General features: G+C 40.6%; 2 protein-coding genes across 3 annotated transcripts in view; one reads left to right on the top strand and one right to left on the bottom strand.

Moving 5' to 3' along the window:
* Positions 1–7436, top strand: part of smarcc1a (SWI/SNF related, matrix associated, actin dependent regulator of chromatin, subfamily c, member 1a) — a 44449-nt gene extending 37013 nt beyond the window's left edge. For both annotated transcript variants that reach the window (XM_022685855.2, XM_022685854.2), the window contains exon 28: positions 521–7436. In XM_022685855.2, the coding sequence (XP_022541576.2) occupies positions 521–618 (98 nt within the window). In that variant the 3' untranslated portion in view covers positions 619–7436. The remainder of the gene's footprint in view (positions 1–520) is intronic.
* The window catches only part of LOC111196242 (zinc finger protein 239-like), a 443969-nt gene that overhangs the window by 167100 nt on the left and 252095 nt on the right, over positions 1–24774 (bottom strand). The gene's annotated exons all lie outside the window — the stretch shown is intronic.

Below are 24774 nucleotides of genomic sequence, written 5' to 3'. Positions count from 1 at the left end.
GAATTATCAAGTTTAAATACCTTATTTTGCACTTTCCTCTGCTTATCAGCGGTAGTGAATCGTTCTCCTCCACCAGTCTTACACGCTGATTTTGGATAACTTTATGCTGCTTTACTCCTGGTGCAAAAAATCAAGCAGTTCAGTTTGGTGGTTTGATGGTTTGTGATCATCCATCTTCCTCTTGATTATATTCCAGAGCTTTTCAATTTGGTAATTAAGTGGTCTCTTATTGGTTAGGGGGATCTCTCCTCTCAGACAGCTTGCAGACATAGAGATACCCTTCAGATAAATCCCATAAGCTTATTAGGTTATTTTTTAGGAATAATCCTTGTTTTTAATTATTAGGAAAAAAAGTTATATTGTTCCATGTTTGATCTTCTACTATTCCAATATTTTCTGATGTTTTAGGTTTTTGCTGTGGTATTGTTTTAGTATCTTTATTGAGGTTTAGGTATATTTAAGTATTTTGATTTTGTAAAAACACCTAATAATAATAACCTGTATCTCCTTACTATTGCAGTTCCTGGTCCTCCACCACCTACTGCTGCTGCACAGCCTGATGCCCTGCCACCGGCTCCAGCACCCTCACTCCCTGCCCCGCACCCGGCCGAGAACTAACACACACACACACACACACACACACACACACAGTTCTTTCAGATGCCTCCTGTATATTCTGATATTTCTGATATTGACCTGCTCTTGTAACTTTCTACTGATTTGGCTTTGAGCCCCGAATCTTTCACACTGAAAACCAATACACCTCACACACACGTGTACACACACACACACACACGTACACCATATACACAGCAGATAAAACACACACACACACAAACACACACAGGTTGTCTGGACGTACAGGCAGACGTGCTGCTCTCCTGCACTTGCTGCCTTCACTCTGGCCGTGGGTTTTCCTGCTGGGCCTGGTTTAGAAATGTTTCTCTCTGAATCCTGACTGTGTTCCTGTGTCTCCCTGCTCTCTAAAAGCTCTGTCGGTGCTCGAGCAGGGAGAATATCGTAAAGTTAGTAGGGCTGCACGATATCAACCGAATTAGGAGTGTCATTTTTGCATTTGCGAGCTCGATACAGAAAAAAAGATCAAAAAAGCACTGTGGATGTGATTGGTTGTCTTGGCCAAAATAAATAATGTACCGAATCTCTTATTACATCGTAATAAAACAATTGTGAGCATTTATACTTGTGCATCAGTGTGCAGTCTGCAATTACACCTCCAGAACAGTAGTTGGCGACAGACGCAAAGCCAACGGCGTTTAATACTTTTTATTGACCAACTGCAGTAGGATAAAACACGTGTAGAAATGTTTAGAAATGAGTTTTTGCTTATGTAAAGTCTGTCACTCTGCAATTACACCACCATAACAGAGCAAGCGCAAAGGTTGGAATCTAAGGCTGAATACTACAATTTGCCGTCTAGCATTATTTTGTCCAAAATGATGAAAATTTGACTTAATTTTATTGTAAACTATGCAGATTTTCTCTTAGAACACCTTAAGATCTCGAGTGAACGATGTTTGCATTGCTTTATAGTTACACCTCCACTACAGTAGTTGGCGACAAAAGCACAAATGCGAAGGCGTAAATACGTTTTGGCAAAAATAATGACAAATAATTTAATTTCTCAACACTTCATTGTGTAAATAAATGCATACACTTTTTTTTTTTTTTTCAGATTTTTTTTAAAGATCGTTAGCGAGCGTTTATACTTGCGCAATTACACCTCCAGACCAGTAGTTGGCAACAAAGGCGCAAAGTTGAAGTCGTTTTACACAAATTAATGAAAAAAAATGACTTTTTGAACACCTGATTGCGTAAATAAATGCAAAAACTGATTCTCTCGGCACATTGTAAGATTGTTAATGAGCGTTGATGCTCCAAAATTATGAAAAATTGACTTAATTCAATTGCAAACTATGCAGATTTTCTCTTAAAATGCTGTAAGATCGCTAGTGAACGGTGTTTGCATCGCTTTGCAGTTATATCTCCACTACAGTAGTTGGCGACAAAGGAACTAACCTGAAGGCTGGAAATACATTTTGGCCGAAATAATGACAAATTAACTTTCTGAAGACCAGATTGCTTAAATAAATGCCTTACTGATTCTTTCAGCTCACTGTAAGATCGTTAGTGAGCGTTTTTATATGCGCGACCACACCTCCAGAACAATAGTTGGCGATAAAGGTGCTAATCTGAAGAAATGAGTACGTTTTGTCCAAAATAATGATGCATTGACTTTCCAAACACTCTGTTGAGTAAATAAATGCACACACTGATTCTTTTGGCTCACTGCAAGATCATTAGTAAGCGTTTATGCTTACGCAATTATACCTCCACACCAGTAGTTGGCGACAAAGGCGCAAGCGTGGATACATTTTGGCCAAAATGACAAATTGACTCTCCGAACACCTGATTTACGTAAATAAATGCATACACTGATTTTGTGGACAATAAGATCATTAGTGAGCATTTATAGTAACGCAACAGCATCTCCAAAACAGTAGTTGGCGAAAAAAGCGTAAACGAAGTTAGAAATGCAATTCTTAGTGGATTTATCTCACTTTCTGTGGTTTACTTTGGCGCAAGATCACGTTTTCTCAAGTATATCCATTATTTTGGTCAAAATAACGAAAAATCTAAACAAATTACATCACAATACACAACGTAAACTGAATGGAATGGGATGCTAACGGTATGTCGTGCAGCCCTACCAGCACCATGCCAGGATTTAGAAGCAGTAATGCTAGTAATGCTAATAATACACCTCTCTCTGTATGTGTGGTTTTGGTGGTCAGTTGATTGGTGGGTGGGTGATTTGGTGGGCGGAGTCAGAGCTGCTTGCTGTTGGCTTTTCCCTGTAATAATGTGAGTGGACTCTGGTATATTTGTATATTGTGCTAAATCTGTGTTAAGCTAATCGCATAGAGGTAGCGGCAATTTTATTAGCAGCCCTCTAAGCTTTCTGTTCGGATTCACACTGTAGTAAAACAGCCAGTAAGCAGCTTTGGCTTCCTGCTAATAACCCATAATCCGGAGTGTGTTTAGTGTGTAGTGTGTGTTTAGTGTGTGTATGATGTGTGTGTATGATGCATATAGAGCCAGTCTTCGCTGGCAGTCAGTTGGAGCTTCCTTTCTTTACCTGAACGTCTAAAGGCCGATTTTATGCTTTAGCTTCGAGTCAACGCAGAAGTTTATGTTCGGTCAGTTTTGAGAAAAATTGAGATGAAAAATTCACATTTCACACATTTTGACTTGGTTTTAAGCAATATATAGCGCTTTTTTTTTGCTTCAGGTTGATTAGCTTTAGCTACAGTAGCTAACATAACACTAGAAACATCTTGTTTACTCAAGCTAACGCACATTCTATTAAATCTGCAAAGGTTTAGAGACCAACTTTGTTTAGAGTACACCTTTTGAGTCTTCTAGAAATTATGAAAAATTAAGATAAATCGCAGTTCGTTTCTCTCAAGTTGATTAGCTTTAGCTACAGTAGCTAACATAACACTAGAAACATCTTGTGTACTGCAGCTACCACACATTCTATCAGCTCTGCAATGGTTTAGAGACTAACTTGAGAACTTTTGAAGCTTCCAGACACATGGTTCTTAAATAAACCACTGTTTATTTGGTTAGCTTTAGCGAATATAGCTAGCCAATGCACTGTAAAACTGTGTTTATGGCCTTCACACCAGATGCAAACATATATTTTAACACAATTCTTAAGTAGTATTTGCAGATTTGAAGCTTGAGTACAGTAAAATAGTGCAATGAAATTAACACCACTGCATTTGATGCACTGTAACTCAGTTATCGTTAGCTTTAGCTACTACAGCTAAAACATACATTTAGGCTGATTTTAAAGTTAAAAACAAGCCGAAAATGAGTGAACGCAATGGAAACACAGCTATATGTAGCTGTATTCTGCACTGCAACCACCAGTAATTACATTTTTTTGGAATGCTAGTCAAGAAATTTCGTAGGCTAAAGCGTAGGTTTGACGCGAAAGCATAAAAAAAAGCCTTAAGAATCTACCTCTGCTGAATATAGTCTTCTGGACCTGGTGTGTGTGTGAGAGTGTTTTGAGCGTATGTGTGTGTGTTTTCATAGCTTTATAGCCCAGCAGCCTGTCTAGGAGTGTGTTTTATGGAGCTCCGCATGGTCACCTGCTCTTTAGCCTTTAGCGCTCAAGCTAAAGTAGAAATCGATGAGGTCTCGAGAACAGATATAACTCTTACACACACGAGAGAGCATACATTTCAGCACCCTGTACTCGTCTGAGGAACAATACAGTACATAAAAACAGATTTTAGGACTTGAAGCTAACAGCACAGTGCTAAAATTAGCCTGCGCATCTTGTTTTAGCAATTATTCCTGCATTAAGTACTCTTGGTTAGCTTTAGCTTAACCTATTTAACACCTGAATCGATGTTCTAGAAGCTCGTAGTACAGTAAACATCTCTAAAACCCAAGTTTAATTCAGAAATGCATTCAGAAGTACTTGTGTTTTTAGCATTGTGCAGTAATGGTAGTGATCGTGCACGTAGCTAGCGAGCGCTAGCTTGCGCTAACTTGCGATAACTGCTATAGCTAGCAGATCTAGCTTCTAGTTTTGTATCTGCTGCCGTGGCGTAAACGTGATCGAAAAGTTGAACTGTTAGCGCGCTAATTTATATGTTTAGCCACATTAGCTAGCACATGCGCTAATTTTAGTATGTGTTTCAAGAAGTGCCCATTCACTTGGTTAGCTTTAGATCCTGTAAACATCTGCAGATCTGACATATATAGAGCGTTGCGATGGACTTTGCGTCTAAGGATGTGCCCACACCCACGTTTATGCAGTTAGCGTTAGCTGCTCTAGCTAGCTCATTCACTAAGTGCAGTTTTAGAGAAGTGCCCGTTCACTTTGTTAGCTTAGCCGATGTAGACTGTTTTCATATTTACACCACAGCTAAAATACAGTTACACATATTTTAACTGTTAAATACAACCATCTTCAATGCTAATTTACTCAGTTGACGTTAGCTTTACTTTTAGCCGTTTAAGCTAGCAGTTGTGAAGAAACATCTGAGGTAAATCCACACATTTAGACTGATTTAAAAGTTCAAATCAAAGCCAAAATGTGAACGTACTTTGCGCTGTCTGCAATTGCAGTTGGTTAGCATTAGCTACTTTTGCTAATATAAGAACTAGAAACACCTCATATTAACGAGTCTGCTGTGATTTAAACATGCTCTGTACATTTTGAGGCCATCTAATATGTAGACACACAAATACACACTGAACTAGACTGTTAAAACTACTGCTAAATCTCTGTTAGCTTTAGCTGCTAAGGCTAACGCTGAGGTAAAAATGTGTTTAGGTTGATTTGAAGTTGAGAATGTGGCTGAAGTGATTTTGGTTGATGTTGGTTAGCTTTAGCTACTGGATCTAATTTAAGAACTAGCACCACAGGGCTAATTTACTCGGTTAGCTTTAGCTGCTGCGGCACTAGCAATGTTTTTGAAACGTCTGAGGGAAAAACCTGTATTTCGACTGATTTGAAGTTGAGAACAGGGCTGAAATGTGAACATACTTCCAGTATAGCTAGATTTTCGGTTAGCTGCTGTAGCTAACGTAAGAACTAGCACCCCCACACTGCTAAATTACTGTTAGCTTTAGCTGCAGCAGCTCTAGCAACATTTCTTAAAAAACTTCTGAGGTAAAAACGTGTATTTCGACTGAATTTGAAGTTGAGAACGGTGCTGAAATGTGAACATACATACTTTACGTAGCTTTACTGCTAGCTTTGTTTTTGGTTGAAGTTGGTTAGCTTAAGCTGCTGTAGCCAAAATACAAAATACTAACATGGAAACTTCTGAGGTAAAAACGCACATTTCGACTGATTTGAAGTTTAGAACGAAGCTGAAATGTGAACATACTGCACACGTATAGCTATTTTTTCGGTTTGCTGCTTTAGCTAACATAAGAACTAGCGCACCCACACTGCAAATTTACTTGATTAGCATTAGCTGCTGTGGCTTTAGCAACATTTCTTGAAACTTCTGAGGTAAAAACCTGTATTTTGACTGATGTGAGGTTTAGAACAAAGCTGAAATATGAACATGAAATATGAAATATGAACTGCACACGTATATATCTAGCTTTTTGGTTTGCCGCTGTAGCTAACACAGGAACTAGCACTTACATTGCTAATTAACTCTGTTAGCTTTAGCTGCAGCAGTTCTAGCAACATTTCTTGAAACTTCTGAGGTAAAAACATGTATTTTCAGTGTCGTGACATTGAGAACGGGGCTGACGTGAACATACTGCACACATGTATCTAGCTTTTTTGTTGCTGCTGTAGCTAACGTAAGAACTAGCACCTACACTTCTAATTTACTTGATTAGCCTTAGCTGTTGCGGCTAAGGTAAAACTTCTGAGGTAAAACGTGTTTTTCGACTGATTTTGAAGTTGAGAACGGAGGTGAAATGTTGAACATACTTCATGTAGCTTTACTGCTAGCGTTGTTTAGTTTTTGGTTGAAGTTGGTTGGTTAGCTTTAGCTTGTGCAGCTAGCACACACATTAGCGAGCCTGCTGTGGTTTCAGAACACACACTCTACACTTAATAAGCCATGTACCATGCAGAATACACACAAACACACACACTGTACACAGAAAAACACACACTGCACACATGACTGTGTTAGTAAAGTGCCCGTTCACCTGGTTAGCATTAGCGTTAGCTGCTGTAGCTAGCAGATGCACTGGAGATTCTACTGTTATGACGCTACGCCCGTCGCTCTGTGTGAAGCGGAGGAACCGGGGGGCTAATCGTCGCTTTATTAGCGGTAGCTGCTGCTGCTGCTTAGTTTTCCTCTTAGGTGCTTTAATATACTGTAGCTGCCCTGCCTCACTCTACCTCTCTTTCTCTCTCTCTCTTTACTACCTCTCTCGCTCTTTTTATCCCTCTTTCTTTTTCTCTTTGCCCATAAGACTGCTGCATTACTGCTGTGTGGAGGAGTTTCATCCTCCTCCTGTTTTTTCCTCAGGTGATCCGCGCCCTCAGAACCAACACGACCCTCTCTACACTACATACACAACACACACACACACGATTATACACACATTAAAAAACACACACATTAACACACACTCGTGTACATCTTCCAAAAAAACGTACGATAAAAAAAAAACAAATTCTGGGCGATATCTTTCATTAAACAGGAGCTTAACCCCTTAAATCCCTTTTCCTCTTCCACATATATCCTCCCCTTATTGCTTCGTTATTTTAAGGTTATGATGATGTATTTTTAAGAAAAATAAAGTTTTTGTGTAGAATCGGATATCACTGTTCTTTGGACGTTTGTAGCTTTTTCTTTCTTTTTCTTTTTTTTATTAAATAAAGTTTTAACTGGCACGTTACCGGTACTGAGAAACACTCTCGCACTTGTGTGGTCTGTTCTTCTGTTTATTAATTGTTATATATTAATTTTATATGAACATTCATGTGTCTGAAGAATGGTTGGGTATCACCACTGATTTACAGGATCCTGATTAGATTACATTTCTAAATTAATTAGTTTTTTATTCATTTATTAAGAAAGTAAAGTTAAAGTTTTGATTTCAGATTTTCAGAAAACTAATGTTTGAATGGTACAATAAACATTTTTGCTTCTTAATCATTTAAATAAAACAGCCATTAAGTTGCTTAAATTACAAAGAAATAGTTTTTTTTTCCAGTTAGTGATCCTGAAACATGCATTTTAAAGCTGAAGGTCCCCAGGAATGTAGTTGATTTTTGTAGTTAGATTTTTATGGCTTTTATAAATCCGGACTGGATTAGTTTCTCAGGGGGTTCTGGGGTAATTTTCTCTGTTTCTCTTTCTTTCTGTTTTTATCCTCTGTGATTTTATTCCTCTCCAGAACGATCATGTAGGTGTTTTTCTCAGACGTCCTATGAGAAAATTACAGGCTGAATTATCTACTGTTTTTCTCTGAACTCCGTGCTCCTCTGGTAATTTTAGTCCCGTCCGGACGCACATCTCTTGAGTTTTGTCTCCTCGCGTTTAATAAAATAGATATTTGTCCACTGCCGCGCACTGTACAGTAATTACACTTTGGGCGCGCTACTGTTTCCATGGAGATCCTTGTTAAAAATAACGGCGAGTGGAAATGGAGGAGCTACTGAATGCAATTATGTCGTGACTGAGAAAAAAGCCTTAAAACTCACTGGTCCTCCTGTTTTTTCAATTGCAGTCCGGATGCAGGAGTTTTATCACTGAAGAGTAGAAGTGTGAAATATTTAGTATTTTAATCCAGTCCGAAATAGGGTTTTAGATGTAGCTTAAATAAAATAAGATAATGATCTGAAATTGTTGAGGTTTGAGAAAGAATATTAAGGTTATCTATGCTAACAACCCTGATTCCTGTTATATTTAATTTAGAATAAAATAAAGCTGTTTTAAAGCATAAAATACTGAATTTTGTCAAATCCAACCAGAAAACGTGCATCCGCTCTTTCTCTGATATTGTTTCTGCTCTGATTTACTTGATTCCGCAAAATTCAAAACAGCATTAAAAAATGTTGACATCACGAAAATAACAAGCGTGTAATTTAATCCCTAATCCTGAAGCTGTAATCCCACTCTGAGAGGAGTTTAGAGCTCATTTCAGACCAGCTCGCTGTTTATTTCCCTGTAGAGTCGCTTCAGTTCCAGAGGAAGGCTTTTCTTTATTTCTGAGGTTTATTACTCTTTACCGAGGTTCTCAGAGTAACAGCGCTAAGCTAAGATTAGCCCATGCTACTGTTTTAGTCGAGACCAAGACCAGGGCATCACTGGGGTGACCTAATCTGGGATTAAATAGCTTTTTAAATAGACATTTCCATTTGAAAAGAACACATAGGAGCAGTTTCTTTAAAAACTTTTCCGTTTTAAAAATGCTCAATTCACTCTTCAAGACTAGGTTCCCAATTAACGCTTTAATTCTGAGTCAAGATAGAAACTAGATTAGAATTTTTATTTACTTTCCATATAAAAACAATTAATTAAACTTTATACATTGTACATTCATTCATTATAAGACATTTCAAGTAGGAAAACTACATTTTGTATATTTAGTAAATGTTTCTCAGTCATTTAGGCTAATTTTAAACAGTCAGATATTTGTTACACTTTGGATGTATTAGCCATTATTGTAAATATTATTAAAATCATGTTATTTTAATAACAGGGTTATCTGACATTTTGCACAACAATTAAAACAAACCTTATCACCAATTATTCTTAACAGTTCAGAACTGGAGTAATCCCCAGAGTGATTAACTCTCATAAAGTTCTGTTTCCAGAACAATAGTTCTACAATAATATCTACCTTTAGAGTCCACTTTACACCAAGACTGGTCAGCTATGATCTTAAAACCTGACAGTGCAGTTCTATACAGCTGCGTCGTGCAACAGAAGTTTTAAACTCTTTAGTGTCGTCACCAAGAAAAAAATTAAAATAAAATCTTTTTGTATGTAGCTTGGGGGAGGATAACCGTGTTTGTTCCTTTCGGTTTGTGTGTGCATGAAAAAAAATATCAATACGTATTAAATCTTAAACAGATTATTCTGGGATTCATCGTTCTCCTCCACCAGTCTTACACACTGCTTTTGGATAACTTTATGCTGCTTTACTCCTGGTGCAAAAATTCAAGCAGTTCAGTTTGGTGGTTTGATGGCTTGTGATCATCCATCTTCCTCTTGATTATATTCCAGAGGTTTTCAAATTGGTAAAATCAAAGAAACTCATCATTTTTAAGTGCTCTTATTTTTTTCCCCAAATCTGTACATGCACTCCATGCCAAGATGCATTATAACTGTGATTAAAAACCAGGGTTATTCCACCAAATATTGATTGATTGAATAAATATGAACTTGTTTTCTTTTCATTATTTCAGCCATTTCGGCTATTTCTCATTTTCTGCAAATAAATGCTCTTAATGAGAATATTTTTATTTGGAATTTGGGAGAAATGTTGTCTGTAGTTTATAGAATAAAACAACAATGTTCATTTTACTCAAACATAAACCTATAAATAGTAAAATCAGAGAAACTGATTCAGAAACTGAAGTGATTTCTTTATTATTTCCGGAGCTGTATGTTCTTAGGATAAGTATTCTAGGATTTATGGTGTAAACTTCGAGCTTCCTTATTATCTGATCACCCAAGTTCCTGTAAATTGAATCCTGTAATGGATTAGATTACTGATGAACTGTGATGTTCTGATTATGAAGTGTATCTAAATGCGCTCGGCGTCTCAATTTGCTGCCTCCTCCCTCTGTAGTGCACTACACAGGTCTGGGTATAAAGGCCTCAGTGTTAGAATAGTGCTCTCTTTGTTCACCAGGGAGCTGTTTGGGATTCATCCAGGGTTCCTCGCTCTCTGGGGGGGGGGGCGGGGGGATGCTGCTGGAAGACCAGTGGACGGTAAAAGTGTGTGTGTATATGTATACAGTTTCTGAATGGAGCTTAATGGAGTTTAATTCTAATTTCAGCACTAATCACACACTCGCTGTTTACTGACGGCACCCCGACAAACACCGCCGGACTGGTTCAGCAGGCGTCGGTGGCCCGCGGGTCCTTGTTGGTTCTGGCTGAGAGAATTGATGAGTATAATAAAGCTGGTTGTGCTGCTGCTGGTGTTCTCCACACAGTTTTTTTTTCAGAATCGTGAACACCAGTAACCCACGGGAGGTCACTTTGGGCCACAAAGGAGCAGATGCCAGTCCTGCTACTGCTTCAGGTGGATGTACTGCAGCGAGACCTCTGGCTGGTGCAATTGTAGTTAGTCAAGACTGCTGGACTAGTGGCAGGTCTATAGCTTGTGGTTGTAGGTATATACTTTGTATCTGGTATGGTTGTACCACAGTGAGACAGCTGTATATGTGAAAGGTCTGTAACTTTTGGTTGGTGCTATTGTAGTTGGTGGGAGTGTATAGTCATGTATTGAGATATATTGAAGTGTATAGTGGAGTATAGAGGTATATAGTGTTGTATAGAAATGAATAGAGGTGTATCGAGCTGAATAGAGGCGTATTGAGGTCTATAGAAATGTATCCAGGCGTATGTATAGTGGAGTATAGAGGCGTGTAGTGATGTATAGAGATATATAGTGGTGTATCGAGGCATATAATGGTGTATAGAAATGTATAGAGGCGTATAAAGGTTTATCTATGAGTATAGAGGCGTATAGAAATGTTAAGAGGCACAGTGAGGCTTATAGAGGTGTATAGAGCTGTATAGAAATGGAAAGAGGCGTATCAAGGCGTATAGAAATGTGAAAAGGCGTATCGAGGCATATATAGGTGTATAGAGATTAATTAAGGCTTATAGAGGTGTATAGGGGCGTATAGACAGGTATCGAGGCATAAAGAGATGTATATGTAAAGAGGCGTAGCGAGGTGTATAGAGGCGTAGCGGGGTGTATTATGGACTATAGAGTTGTATAGGGGTGTATAGAGGCGTATCAAGGCATATGGAGGTGTTTATAGGCTTATCGAAGAGTATTGAGGCAGATACAGGTGTGTATTGAGCTCTATAGAGACTTTCAGAGCTATATAGCGGCGTATAGAACTGTATAGTGGTGTATCAAGGTGTATACAGGCGAATATAGGTGTATAGAAATGTATAGTGGTGTAAAGAGGTGTATATAGAGGCCTGTAAGGGTGTAAAGAGGTGTATATAGAGGTGTATAGGGGTATATAGTGATGTATCGAGGCGTGTTACGGTGTATAGAAATGAATAGAGGCGTATAAAGGTGTATCAATGAGTATAGAGGCATACCGATTCGTATAGAGGTGTATAGAGGCCCGAGAGAGCCGGTGTGTATTGTTGGTTGTGTGTGGATGGGTGGGGTTGTGGGTGGATGGGTGGGATATGGGGGGTCTTTTTTACCCATCTTCCCCTGGGCAGCCGATGGCCTACTTCTTCACAGCTCCATTTTTAATAAGCCCCTATAAATGCAGCCACACGGCAACAACCCGTCACATCGATACCAGAAACACCACTGACACTAGAGGCCCAGAGATTCACTCCTTTACACAAAAATAATTCACCCCGGATTCCTGATAAACTCACCACGCAGTTCAGTCTGAGGCAGGTATGTAAACAGTTACAGGTGTAAACTGATCAGATACTGGATCTTACTGAGCTGCCCTTTAACAAAAAGGCCCACATGCATGAGAACTAGTTATAAATAGAAGAACCAAGAGACGCAGAGAAGCTGACGTCGCCTTGGTTTGCTGTCCTGCAGTGTTTAGAGGAACATTATCTCTGGATCTCAGTCTGACGGATCAGACTCAGAGGATGTTCTGCTGGAGCTCAGATGTGCCAGGAGCTAAACTGGGTCTGTGAGGGAGTCGGGCAGCTCGGCAGGGTGGCACTGGGGCAGTGGGTTACGAGCACTCGGCCCTCAGAGACAGAACCAGAGCCATCCATCTAATACCAACCAGAGCCAACCGTCTAATACCAATCATCTAAAACCATCCGTCTAATACCAACCGTCTAATACCAACCGTACGCTGCAACACTTTAAAAATACTGTGAAATATATAAATGTGTGCACCGCAGTTCTTATTAGAACTTTTCTCAGCTAGACAAATACTGATTTTTTGAAAATTTTAACAGTAACATTCCCAAAACATTCTAAGAACATCCAAAAATGTGACCGCTTGAACATTTTTGAACATTCCGAAAACTTTTTACTAACCCCCTTGAAGGATGGTGCATCATAATAAAGGACACGAATGTCGAGGACTTGATCTTAGTACCGGACTGTAGTTGGTCTTGAACCCAGACAGCATGAAGAATTGCCTGAGATTGACTGAGGCATGGCAGTATTGGCAAATCACAGCTGTTAACTGTCTGATTCCCATATGGTGTTGGCACATGTGACTTGGAGTTATTCCCATACTCAGTATCTGGGGTGTTCGCTCATGCAACTTGGTTTGATTCCTATAATATGCTCAGCAATTATGGTGTTGGCAAATGAGACTTGAGCCGATTCCCATATTATACTCGGTATCCAGGGTGTTGGCACATGTGACTTGGTCCGATTTCTATATAATACTTAGCAATTGGGGTGTTAGCACATGTGGCTTTGGCTGATTCTCAAAATATACTCAGCAATTATGGTGTTGGCACAGGTAACTTGGGGTGATTCCAGTATTATACTCAGCAATTGGGGTGTTGGCACATGAAGAATCGGCTGAGATTGACTGATGCATGGCAATATTGGCAAATCACAACTGGAGTTGGAAAAATGCAACTTCTATATTATACTCGAGCAATCGAGGTGTTGGCATACGTGACTTTGGCTTATTCCCATATTTTACTCAGTATCCTGGGTGTTGGCACATGCAGGTTAGGCTGATTTCCATATTATACTCAGCAACCGGGGTATTAGCACATGTGAATCGGTCTGATTCCTATAATATACCCAGCAATTATGGTATTGGCATATGCAACTTGGGGTGAATCCCATATTATACTTGCCATTCGGGGTTTTGGCACAATGTGACTTTGGCTAATTCCCATAATATACTCAGCCATTATGGTGTTGGCACATGCGACTTGGGGTGATTTCCATATTATACTTGGTATCCGGGGTTTTGGCACATGCGACTCTGGCTGATTCCCATATGGTGTTGGCTGGTGACTTTGGTTGATTCCCATATTATACTCAGCAGTCGGGGTGTTGGCACGTGCAACTTGATAAACTTAGTATATAGCCATATTAAACTTAGTATATGCGGCACTCGGTCCAGATGTGAACCAAGCATTTAGATTAGAGCAACCAGATTTAAATCAGAACCTTGCCATGACAACTCAGTTTTGGCATGTGGTATTCTGTATGGAAATAAACTATTTTCAAAGCTATTTTAGCCCTAAAGATTTTATTTAATTCTTTCTCAAATTTAGTCTTTATACTAATTTTTACTTTTTTCTTCTCAGTACACACTGCATTAACCGATTTTCAGTTCCAGTCCTGCAGAAGATGGCGAGGCGATGGAAGTGGGGTGCAGACACCTCGAGGTTGGGGGTGGGGGTATCGGGGAGTCAGTTGCAGACGAATGCCCCCGGCTTCGTCCCAAATTTGACCCCTTTTGGTTGGCTGAGCTGATGAGGGCGTGTGAGGGAATGTATGTAATAAGACTGCGGACGAACGCTCCAAGGATTTCAGGGTTTCCAGAGTTTGGTAATGGTTCCACCAACAAATAGAACCACCAGTATTTGGAGAATCGTCTCCTTCAATTAAAGAATGGTTTGCATCGCAACATTATTTTAACGTTTCTCCTAAACATTCCAAATTAGAAGAATACTAACATTATGGAAACGTTAAAAGCATAAAAACATTTATGCTAGTCATGTTACAGCAATGTTACCAGCACATCTTAAAATGTTGCACATCCAGAAATCTTGACTGAATGAACGTTCTAAAAACCTTAAGAAAACATTCTATTAACCAAAAATTGCAAGATTGCAAAATAAGATTACGTAGCCAGATGAAATGCTGGGTTAGCATAGCTAGCTACTTTATGTATGATCAGTGTCTGAAGCAGTAGCTTCTTCAGACTGCATTCCCTTTAAATACGTTACGACCAGAAACTGTCTGAAATGAATAAACCGGAAATTCAAACATCAAAGACGGAAGAAACAAAATCTTTAAAAAGTGGGCGTGGCCAGATATGGCCCAGATAAGCTGTTTTATGTGTTTTATATGTTTCTGGAACCTGGTTCCCACACTAAACACACTGCTTTAGACTGGACTTCACGGCTGCACTGAATGACACCACACACACACACACACACACTCTCACAGCCGTGAGAGCTGTTTCCATGGAAACATGAGCAGAGAAGCATGCCAAGATGCTTTAGTCTGGGAGACCAACCGGGAACGATGATGCAGACACACACACTAATACACACACAAACACACACTGACACACACATGCACACCAATACTTACACACCAATACACACACACACAGTCTGAGGCGGTTATAGAAGCTGGAGCCATCTGTACAGCACACACAAGCTGTCACTGTTTGTTAAGTTAATTGAAAAGTTTAATATTTAGAGGTCATGGTAGCAGTTTATAAATACCATACCAACCACCTCACACACCCTCAAGCCAGCTCACACACTCTTAACACACATACAGGGTTCTCCAAGGGTTCTTTAGTAGGACATCATGAAGCGTCCCTCTATTGGGTTTGGGCTGAAGGAAGCCTGTAAATGTCCCTGCCATGGATTTATCAGTTCAATCCAGTCCCATGGTGTCAGGAATGGACGTCAAGAGTGAGACAGGGTGTTGTCCCGCCCTTCGGTATCTGTCCGTTGTATCCCATAACCCTCAGAGAGGGATCCACTTGTTCTAATTGGACACAGATGTAACAAGTGGTATGACGCAAATATTTTGGGCCACTCTCCACTGGGATGTGGGTACCAAGACCCTACAAGACCCCCTACTCCGGTCACACTCTGGCACCGTAGGGTGCTTGGTCACTTGGGGTAGTGACCAAACAAGATGCAGCACAGATTGGAACAAGGCCCATGCCATTCCTCGCCACTAGTTTGTGATAATCGATTGTTGAATTGCATGGGACTATATTTGCCACTGGTTTGCCAATGGAAAGATTCCACCTCCGGAGAGCCCAAGGAGGACGTCAACCTCTTCATTGGGGAGCACATAGCAGCAGCAGACGCCCAAGCCAGTCCAATTTACATTGACTTGTTTAAGGGCACCTTACACCTTCCAAGCTCCAGTAGGGACACCCAGATTCGCTGCTGGTGCTCCTAGTTGGACTCTTGTTGAAACTGATCTATTCATTCCTGAGTCTAAGTAGAGAGCCCGCATTCTCCACCAATGTCACGCAACCCCTTTAGAAAGGGACACGACCACCGTCTCCTGGACATGGCATGGAGGTGAACACGTGATTTCCAGATTTGCTTTACCTGCACTGTGGACTGATATGTGTGGACTGGGGCTTGGAAAAGCTATTTCTGATAAAAAAGGCTAATTATCTTATTTTGCTTTTTCCTTTTCCTGATATATTTTAGTTTTTTTTAGGATGGTGGGTGTATATAATAGATGTTTGAGGCAGTATGTTTTGAAATGTTTTGGTATTAAGGGATAGTAGGGTGGTAGAGGGGTGTTTTTCTGTAAGTTTTTGATATGTTTTGGGTTTGGTTTGGGTTTAATATGGTGTTTTAATATTAGGGGGTGGTGGGGGTAAGTTTGTATATACTTTGGTATTATGAGGTGGCTGTAGAGGGGTGTGGTTTGGTTTGGGTATAATATGATGTTTGAATATTATGGGGTGGTGGGGGTATGTTTTTATATATTTTGGATATTATGGGGTGGCTGTAGAGGGGTGTGGTTTGGATTGGGAATAATACAGTGTTTTAATATTATGGGGTGGTGGTGGGTAAGTTTTTATATTTTTTGGTATTATGGGGTGGCTGTAGAGGGGTGTGGTTTGGATTGGGAATAATATGGTGTTTTAATATTATGGGGTGGTGGTGGGTAAGTTTTTATATTTTTTGGTATTATGGGGTGGCTGTAGAGGGGTGTGGTTTGGTTTGGGTATAATATGGTGTTTTGATATTATGAGATTGGAGGGGTTGATATATTTTGTTATTATGGGATGGCGAGGGGGCTGTGAATGGGTGTGGTTTGGATTGGGTGTAATATGCTGTTTTGGTGGGCGCTGTGTTTGGGATTATGCTGTAATCCATGTGTTTGTTTAGGGATTATGATTCACTATAGACATTATCGGCACGGCAACAACACTCGAACACATTACAGCAGAGTTCAAGAGACAATAGTATCCAGAAACTAGCAGTTATGTAGATATGTAAGATGATGGTTTAGCTGGACTACAAGCATGACCACCAGTATGACCAAAAATAAACACTGTAGTCTATCTGCATGATCAAGTTTGTCACCAGCATGACCAGCAAAACCAGTGCCAGGTTTTTAGGTCTGGTAGAAAAATACATGATATTAACAACACCTTGTAACCCCAGAGTAACGTCCTAGGCACCAACTAACCACCTGGGACAGCTAGCAACCCTATAGTAGTCACTTGCAGTACTCTGTAGTCTCCCTATAGAAATCATCAGAGATAACATTGAAGCCAGTTGGCAAAAGCATAGCAACCGCCTTGCATACCTAAGCAACTACACTGTAAAGCTCTGGAAAAAAACTAAGAGACCATTTCAGTTTTTAAATCAGTTTCTCTGATTTTGCTATTTATAGGTTTAAGTTTGAGTAAAATGAACATTGTTGTTTTATTCTATAAACTACAGACAACATTTCTCCCAAATTACAAATAAAAAAAGATGCAGAGCTTTCAGACCTCAAATAATGCAAAGAAAACAAGTTCATATTCATAAAGTTTTAAGAGTTCAGAAATCAGTATTTGGTGGAATAATTCTGGTTTTAAATCACAGTTTTTTTTTCATTAATCTTGGCATCATGTTCTCCTCCACCAGTCTTACACACTGCTTTTGGATAACTTTATGCTGCTTTACTCCTGGTGCAAAAATTCAAGCAGTTCAGTTTGGTGGTTTGATGGCTTGTGATCATCCATCTTCCTCTTGATTATATTCCAATGGTTATCTAAATTTAACATATCCGCCCAAACGTCACTACGTCTTTTTTTTGTTTACCATTCTATGAAGGGTAGCCAACACCAGAACTTCCTGACCCAGAGAAATGGCTCTTAGCTCTTAGAGCTTTAGAAGTGAGTTTCCATCCACAGAATGGTGAGAGCATTATAAGAAAGTGTTAAGAATGGTGTTGTGTTGGGTTAGCATAGCTATCTAAATTTTTTATCAGTATCCACAGCCAAAGCTACTTCATACTTTATTCCCTTTAAATTTGATATGAATATAAAACCATATGATACAAAATACTAACTCAGTGGTGGAGGAACATCCTAAAGGAATATCTTTAAAGTGGGCGTGGCAGAATAAGGTGGATGCACTGTATTTGCTACCACCTTCTCTCTATGACCATATCTACTGTAGATCTGATCTGAGAGGGTGTTGAAAGTGTAATCAGCTCTGTTTCCCAAAGCGTTCGGCCTCATCATCGCCCAATCCTAACCTTTCACTCTGGCGGATAACCCGCCCCCATTCATTTTTAATAGGCTCTCCTGCTGGGCTCCATTTATAGCTCTAGTTAAACAGCTCTCTAGAGAATTCTCCTAATTAACCCTTTCAATCTCACTCTGATCTCAATCTGCGGTATCTGTAGAGCACAATCAATCACCACTGACCATCACTTCAACCCCTTTACCTAAGCTCCGCCCAGGGGGTGGAGATTATCAGTATTAAACAGCAACTACAGATGTGCCTGTGCTTATGGGGGGTTGTTAAGGTGTTGCTGTGTGGATGCTAAGGTAATGACAGAAAATCATAGCATTCACACAGCAACACCTTAACAACCACCTAATAACAGAAGACCCCAGCACCCAGACAGCAACACCTTAACAATGGCCTAATAACAGAACACCATAGCATCAACACAGCAACACCCCTACAACCACCAAATAACAGAACACCATAGCATCTATACAGCAACACCTCAACAACCACCTAATAACAGAACACCACAGCATCAACACAGCAACACCTTAACAATGGCCTAATAACAGAACACCATAGCATCAACACAGCAACACCCCTACAACCACCAAATAACAGAACACCATAGCATCTATACAGCAACACCTCAACAACCACCTAATAACAGAACACCACAGCATCAACACAGCAACACCTTAACAATGGCCTAATAACAGAACACCATAGCATCAACACAGCAACACCCCTACAACCACCAAATAACAGAACACCATAGCATCTATACAGCAACACCTCAACAATGGCCTAATAACAGAACACCATAGCATCCACACAGCAACACCTTTATAACCACCAAATAACAGAACTTCATAGCACCCACACAGCAACACCTTAACAACCGCCTAATAACTGAAGACCCCAGCATCCATACAGCAACACCTTAACAACCACCTAATAACAGAACACCATAGCATCCACACAGCAACACCTTTATAACCACCAAATAACAGAACTTCATAGCACCCACACAGCAACACCTTAACAACCGCCTAATAACTGAAGACCCCAGCATCCATACAGCAACACCTTAACAACCACCTAATAACAGAACACCATAGCATCCACACAGCAACACCTTTATAACCACCAAATAACAGAACACCATAGCATCCACACAGCAACACCTTTATAACCACCAAATAACAGAACACCATAGCATCCACACAGCAACACCTTAACAACCACCTAATAACAGAACACCATAGCATCCACACAGCAACACCTTTATAACCACCAAATAACAGAACATCATAGCATCCACACAGCAACACCTTAACAACCACCTAATAACAGAACACCATAGCATCCACACAGCAACACCTTAACAACCACCTAATAACAGAACACCATAGCATCCACACAGCAATACCTTAACAACCACCTAATAACAGAACACCATAGTCTTGCCGTGTGGATGCTATTAGAGCGGGTCGCTATGGGTACTAATCCCGGGCAGACAAGGCGGGTCGCTATGGGTACTAATCCCGGGCAGACAGGGCGGGTCGCTATGGGTACTAATCCCGGGCATTTTTTCCGTCTAACAGATTTATTATTTATATTTAAATATTAGAAGAATAACAAGTGTGATTAATCGTGATTTATCACATAATTTTGTTGAGATAAATTTTTTATTGATTGACACCACTAATTTATATACTCTTGCATTTTAAAATCAAGAGCTTCGGTTCTGCTGCAGCAACCGGCAGCTATTAAGTCCCCAAAACCTGCTATTAAATAACCACCATCATTATGTGGTCAACCAAGATTCACTTTAATCTCTCTCTCTCTCTCCCTCCATCTCTCTCTTTACCTCTGCATCTCTCTCTCTCAGTTCTCTCTTTCTCTCTCTTTCTCTCTGAAAAGCAGCCAGCGCTCTGTAGTCTCTTCACACATCCAGCGAACGACAGAACTCCACTTCCACAGCTTTTCCTCCGCCGTCGCTCCTCCATCCCTCAGTTCATCGAGTTCAGAGTCTTAAAGAGAAACTCCAGCATCTCTAATCTCTCTCTGCTGCGTCTGAACTGATTTTATATTATATATTTTATATTTAATCTGCTCAGAATCACTGCATTTAAACATATATATAAAAAAACTTAACATTACGACCACCTCCCTGTATCTACATTCATTATCCAGATATATATATAGTAATAAATAATAAATATTCTATTATAAAAAATGAATATTTTACATTTGTCATATAGAATCACTCTGTAGTCCTGTATATTTTACTCTACATACATTCAGCCTATTCTTAAATACTCAGGACTCCACAGGATAGACCACACAACACCCACAGAGTGCTGACTACAGGACACGGCCCATGGGATACTGACTACAGGGCGCTGACTACAGGACACTGCCCACAGGATTCTGAGTACAAGACACTGCCCACAGGACGCTGCCCACCTAACACTGCCAACAGGATGCTGACTACAGGACATGGAACACTGACTATAGAATGCGGTCCACAGGACAGTGACTAGAAGACACTGACAATAGGATGAGGCTCACATGACGCTGCCCACAGGCAACTGAATACAGGCTGCAGCCGACAGGACACTGCCAGCAGTACGCTGCCCACAGGATAAACCACTGGACGCTGCCCACATGATGCTGACTACAGGACACTGAGGAATGTGTCCCACAGGACACGGACTATAGGATGCGGTCCACAGGACAGTGACTAGAAGACACTGACAATAGGATGAGGCCTGCATGACTCTGCAAACAGGAAACTGACTACAGGACGCAGCCAACAGGACACCGAATACAGCACACTTACTTCAGACTTCACACTTACTATAAGATGCAGTCCACAGGACACTGACTACAGGATGCTGCCCACAGGACACTGTATTTATAGCAAGTACTAGAGACACCCTTGGCACAAAGTGAGGGGCAGGCTAGATGCTAGCAGCTCTAAAATCATGACTTGACTGTTTCTCTTCATACTTTTAATCTGTTATTAATACTCAGGACCTCACAATGCTGCCCACATGACGCTGACTACAGGACACTGCCACAGGATGATACCCACAGGACACTGTTTAAATAAAGTTTAAATAAAGGTTGAATAATTAATTGATTGATAATAAATTTAATAAAGTAAACAGATAAAACACAAAATATCTACTACTTGCACTCAAATCTTGCTCTGAGTGTGGAAGTGTTTGGGTACAGTCTAGCCGGCTGGTGGTGAGGTTTAATGCCCTGCTGTTTTGTTTCTGAGTTCAGGGCAGTTTTAAAGAGGAATGAATGCCCCCCCTGCCCCCCCCCGTCTGCAGCCAAAGAGCCTCCAATAAAGAGGATTATATCAGTCTGTTCCCACCTCCATCCTCCATCCTCCGCCTCTAATACCAGCACTGACTCTCAACACACTCTGATAAAAAAACTAGAAAATTTACAGCAATGAACCAGTTTTAATTCCATAAAAAAAGAAAATAAACCATTTTAAACCATTTTACAGCCATTTCTACACTTCCTGTAGTGTATTTCAGTCTGTCAGAATGAGCGTGTTGTGGATCATATGAACATTATAGAGCATTATAGAGCGCCCCCTACACTTCCTGTAGTGTATTACAGTCTGTCAGAATGAGCACGTTGTGGGTCATATGAACATTATAGAGCATTATAGAGCACCCCCCCTACGCTTCCTGTAGTGTATTACAGTCTGTCAGAATGAGCGTGTTGTGGATCATATGAACATTATAGAGCATTATAGAGCGCCCCCTACGCTTCCTGTAGTGTTTTAGAGTCTGTCAGAATGAGCGTGTTGTGGATCATATGAACGTTATAGAGCATTATAGAGCACCCCCTACGCTTCCTGTAGTGTATTACACTCTGTCAGAATGAGCGTGTTGTGGATCATATGAACATTATAGAGCATTATAGAGCGCCCCCTATGCTTCCTGTAGTGTATTACACTCTGTCAGAATGAGCGTGTTGTGGATCATATGGACATTATAGAGCATTATAGAGCGCCCCCTACGCTTCCTGTAGTGTATTACAATCTGTCAGAATGAGCACGTTGTGGGTCATATGAACATTATAGAGCATTATAGAGCACCCCCCCCTACGCTTCCTGTAATGTATTACAGTCTGTCAGAATGAGCATGTTGTGGATCATATGAACATTATAGAGCATTATAGAGCGTCCCCTACACTTCCTGTAGTGTATTACAGTCTGTCAGAATGAGAGTGTTGTGGATCATATGAACGTTATAGAGCATTATAGAGCACCCCCTAAACTGTGTATTACACCTTTTAAAGACTCTTGGAAACTGGAGGAAACTGCTACAGGAAGACGTCTGGCTGACCCACATGGAAACAGCAGCTTTAGCCTTTAGCTCATATTTGAGTTTATATACTGTAGTGGATTCTCTGTATAGTAAAGTATTCATGGTGTGCAGTTCACCGTATGTTTCTCACACTTTAACACCGCTAACATTCAGTTTTGTTGCTTTTTGTCTTCATGCTTCACACACACACAAAAGGAGCTGGAAAGGCGCCTGTTGTGGCTCTTTTTCTGTCCACAATGGTGCTCAGTGGAAGAATGCTGCCGACCCCCACGACCCCCCACCCTGGAGCATTCATCTCCCCATCACTCCATACCTCCATCCAGAGGAGTGTATCTCACCCCCCCTCACTCCTCTCCTCACACTCCACCCACCCACACTCCTTTATTCTCTCCTTTTACACCAACACTCCATTAATAAAGGATCGGCAGTTTAGAAGGGTAATGCTAACATTGCTAACAGTGAACCAAAATGAATGGGCAGAAGTTAGCATTATATAGACTGGTTGTGTCCCTATTAGTGTGCACACACATACTAATACTGTAAAATAAAGACTGTTACCAGGGGGCCAGATATTTTCCAAGTCATTACTTGGCGTTAACCTGGGGGAGTGTGAGTGGGGATTTTAGTTGAAGGAAAAAAATATATAGATAAACACACCGCTCCTCATGCGGGATCGAACCGGGGTCGCGGTAACGGTCCAATACATTGTTTTAAGGAGAAAACAGGCACAATAACTAAAACGGCTGAAAAATAAAGTCACACCAAGCGCGACAGAGAGACAGGGGAGGAACATACACAAAGTCCGGCCCGAAAGGCTTTTTTTTTTATTATTTCCTTTTTTTCATTATAGTTCAAACAACCTCACGGGCCAGATGTTTCATGCTTGCAGTCCACATCTGGCCAACTTGCCACCTACAGCCAACCCCTGCTGTATACTATTCTTAATAGTGCAGGTTTGATAGGTTAGTAAACTATGTACAGTAACCTACTAATTATATTAGACACTAGGTCTTGCCACAAGAGGTTGTCAAAAAATGCTTCCCCCTAAAAAGGCTCTTGACGGAAACGTTTGGGTACTGAACCTCCTGGTGAGAGATCATTGACTAGACAATTAATATAAGCCTCTACAACACTCACACTCAAATAATTTTTGCCCAGTTAAAAGACTTTGAGAGGTGGAGCATCATTGGACTGAAGGAAGCAGGATGATCGTTTCAACAAATTGCACCATTACCATCCATCAAGGCCGTCCGTTCATCCAGCAACCGTTGCATTCATTTGCATTGGTTTGGTGAATGATACTTCTATTTGAGGTCTGGCGATGGCCAGGTTAGAATATGGACATCTCGTTATAAACACTCAAATCCTGACTTTGCTTTGAAGTGACACACTGCACCAACAAACTGCGGGAGTGAGTGATGATCTGGAGAACATCTCATATGATATTCAGTCACCGCTAGTAGTGATAGAAGGAACACTAACAGTGATCTCAGTGATCTGATCCTGCAGATACATGTGTTGCTGCTTTCTCTCCTGCAGAATTTCCAACTGATAGCAGCAGCATTTTTCAGCAGGATAATGTTCACCCACACACAGCAAGGGTTTGCCAGCAATACAGAAACATCTACACCAGATTACAGCATTTCCTCTTCCTACAGATCTCCAAATTTATCACCAATCCAGCATTTATGGAGCAGCTGGGACTCAGCTTCAGCTTTAACCTACGAGTGTAGAGCTGCAGGATCTACAGGCCCATCTGTAGCAACATCTGTGGGTAAATGTGCTGCAGGATCCATACGGAACCTGAAGAACCTCCACTATACCCAACCATCTCAATCTCATCTTATATCCAGAACAAAGGAACCAACAGGGTCTTAACCCAAACCCAAAACTTTAGTTCAAAGAATTTGGTGTCAGGAATCATTTGCTTCAATGAGCTGTTTGGATGCTCTTCCCTTATAGTGATGACAAGAGGGAAAACTGCATAGAACCACCCTGGCACCACCCTCACCTGTCAACTCCCACCAGAGCCCCGCCTACTATATCAGCTAAAGCATTGCCGTTTCGGTCTGCTGGTTAAAAAGATCCCTCCCTTCGTCTGAGGGAGGGATCTGTACCTACTCTCAGTGGCAAGTTAGCAGTTGAGGAAGGTGTAAGAACTTTCAAAGAATTAGTTTTGTGCTTTTATTGCAGTTAAGCAAGAAGTAGCTTGTTTGTTCAGCATATTCATGACAACAACAGCTTATTTGCGTAAAAGTGAAAGAGCCCTTAAACGG

Source organism: Astyanax mexicanus, chromosome 1 (genome assembly GCF_023375975.1).
Source record: "Astyanax mexicanus isolate ESR-SI-001 chromosome 1, AstMex3_surface, whole genome shotgun sequence".
Classification (NCBI taxonomy): Eukaryota; Metazoa; Chordata; class Actinopteri; order Characiformes; family Acestrorhamphidae; genus Astyanax; species Astyanax mexicanus.
This window is presented reverse-complemented; position numbering and strand designations above follow the sequence as displayed.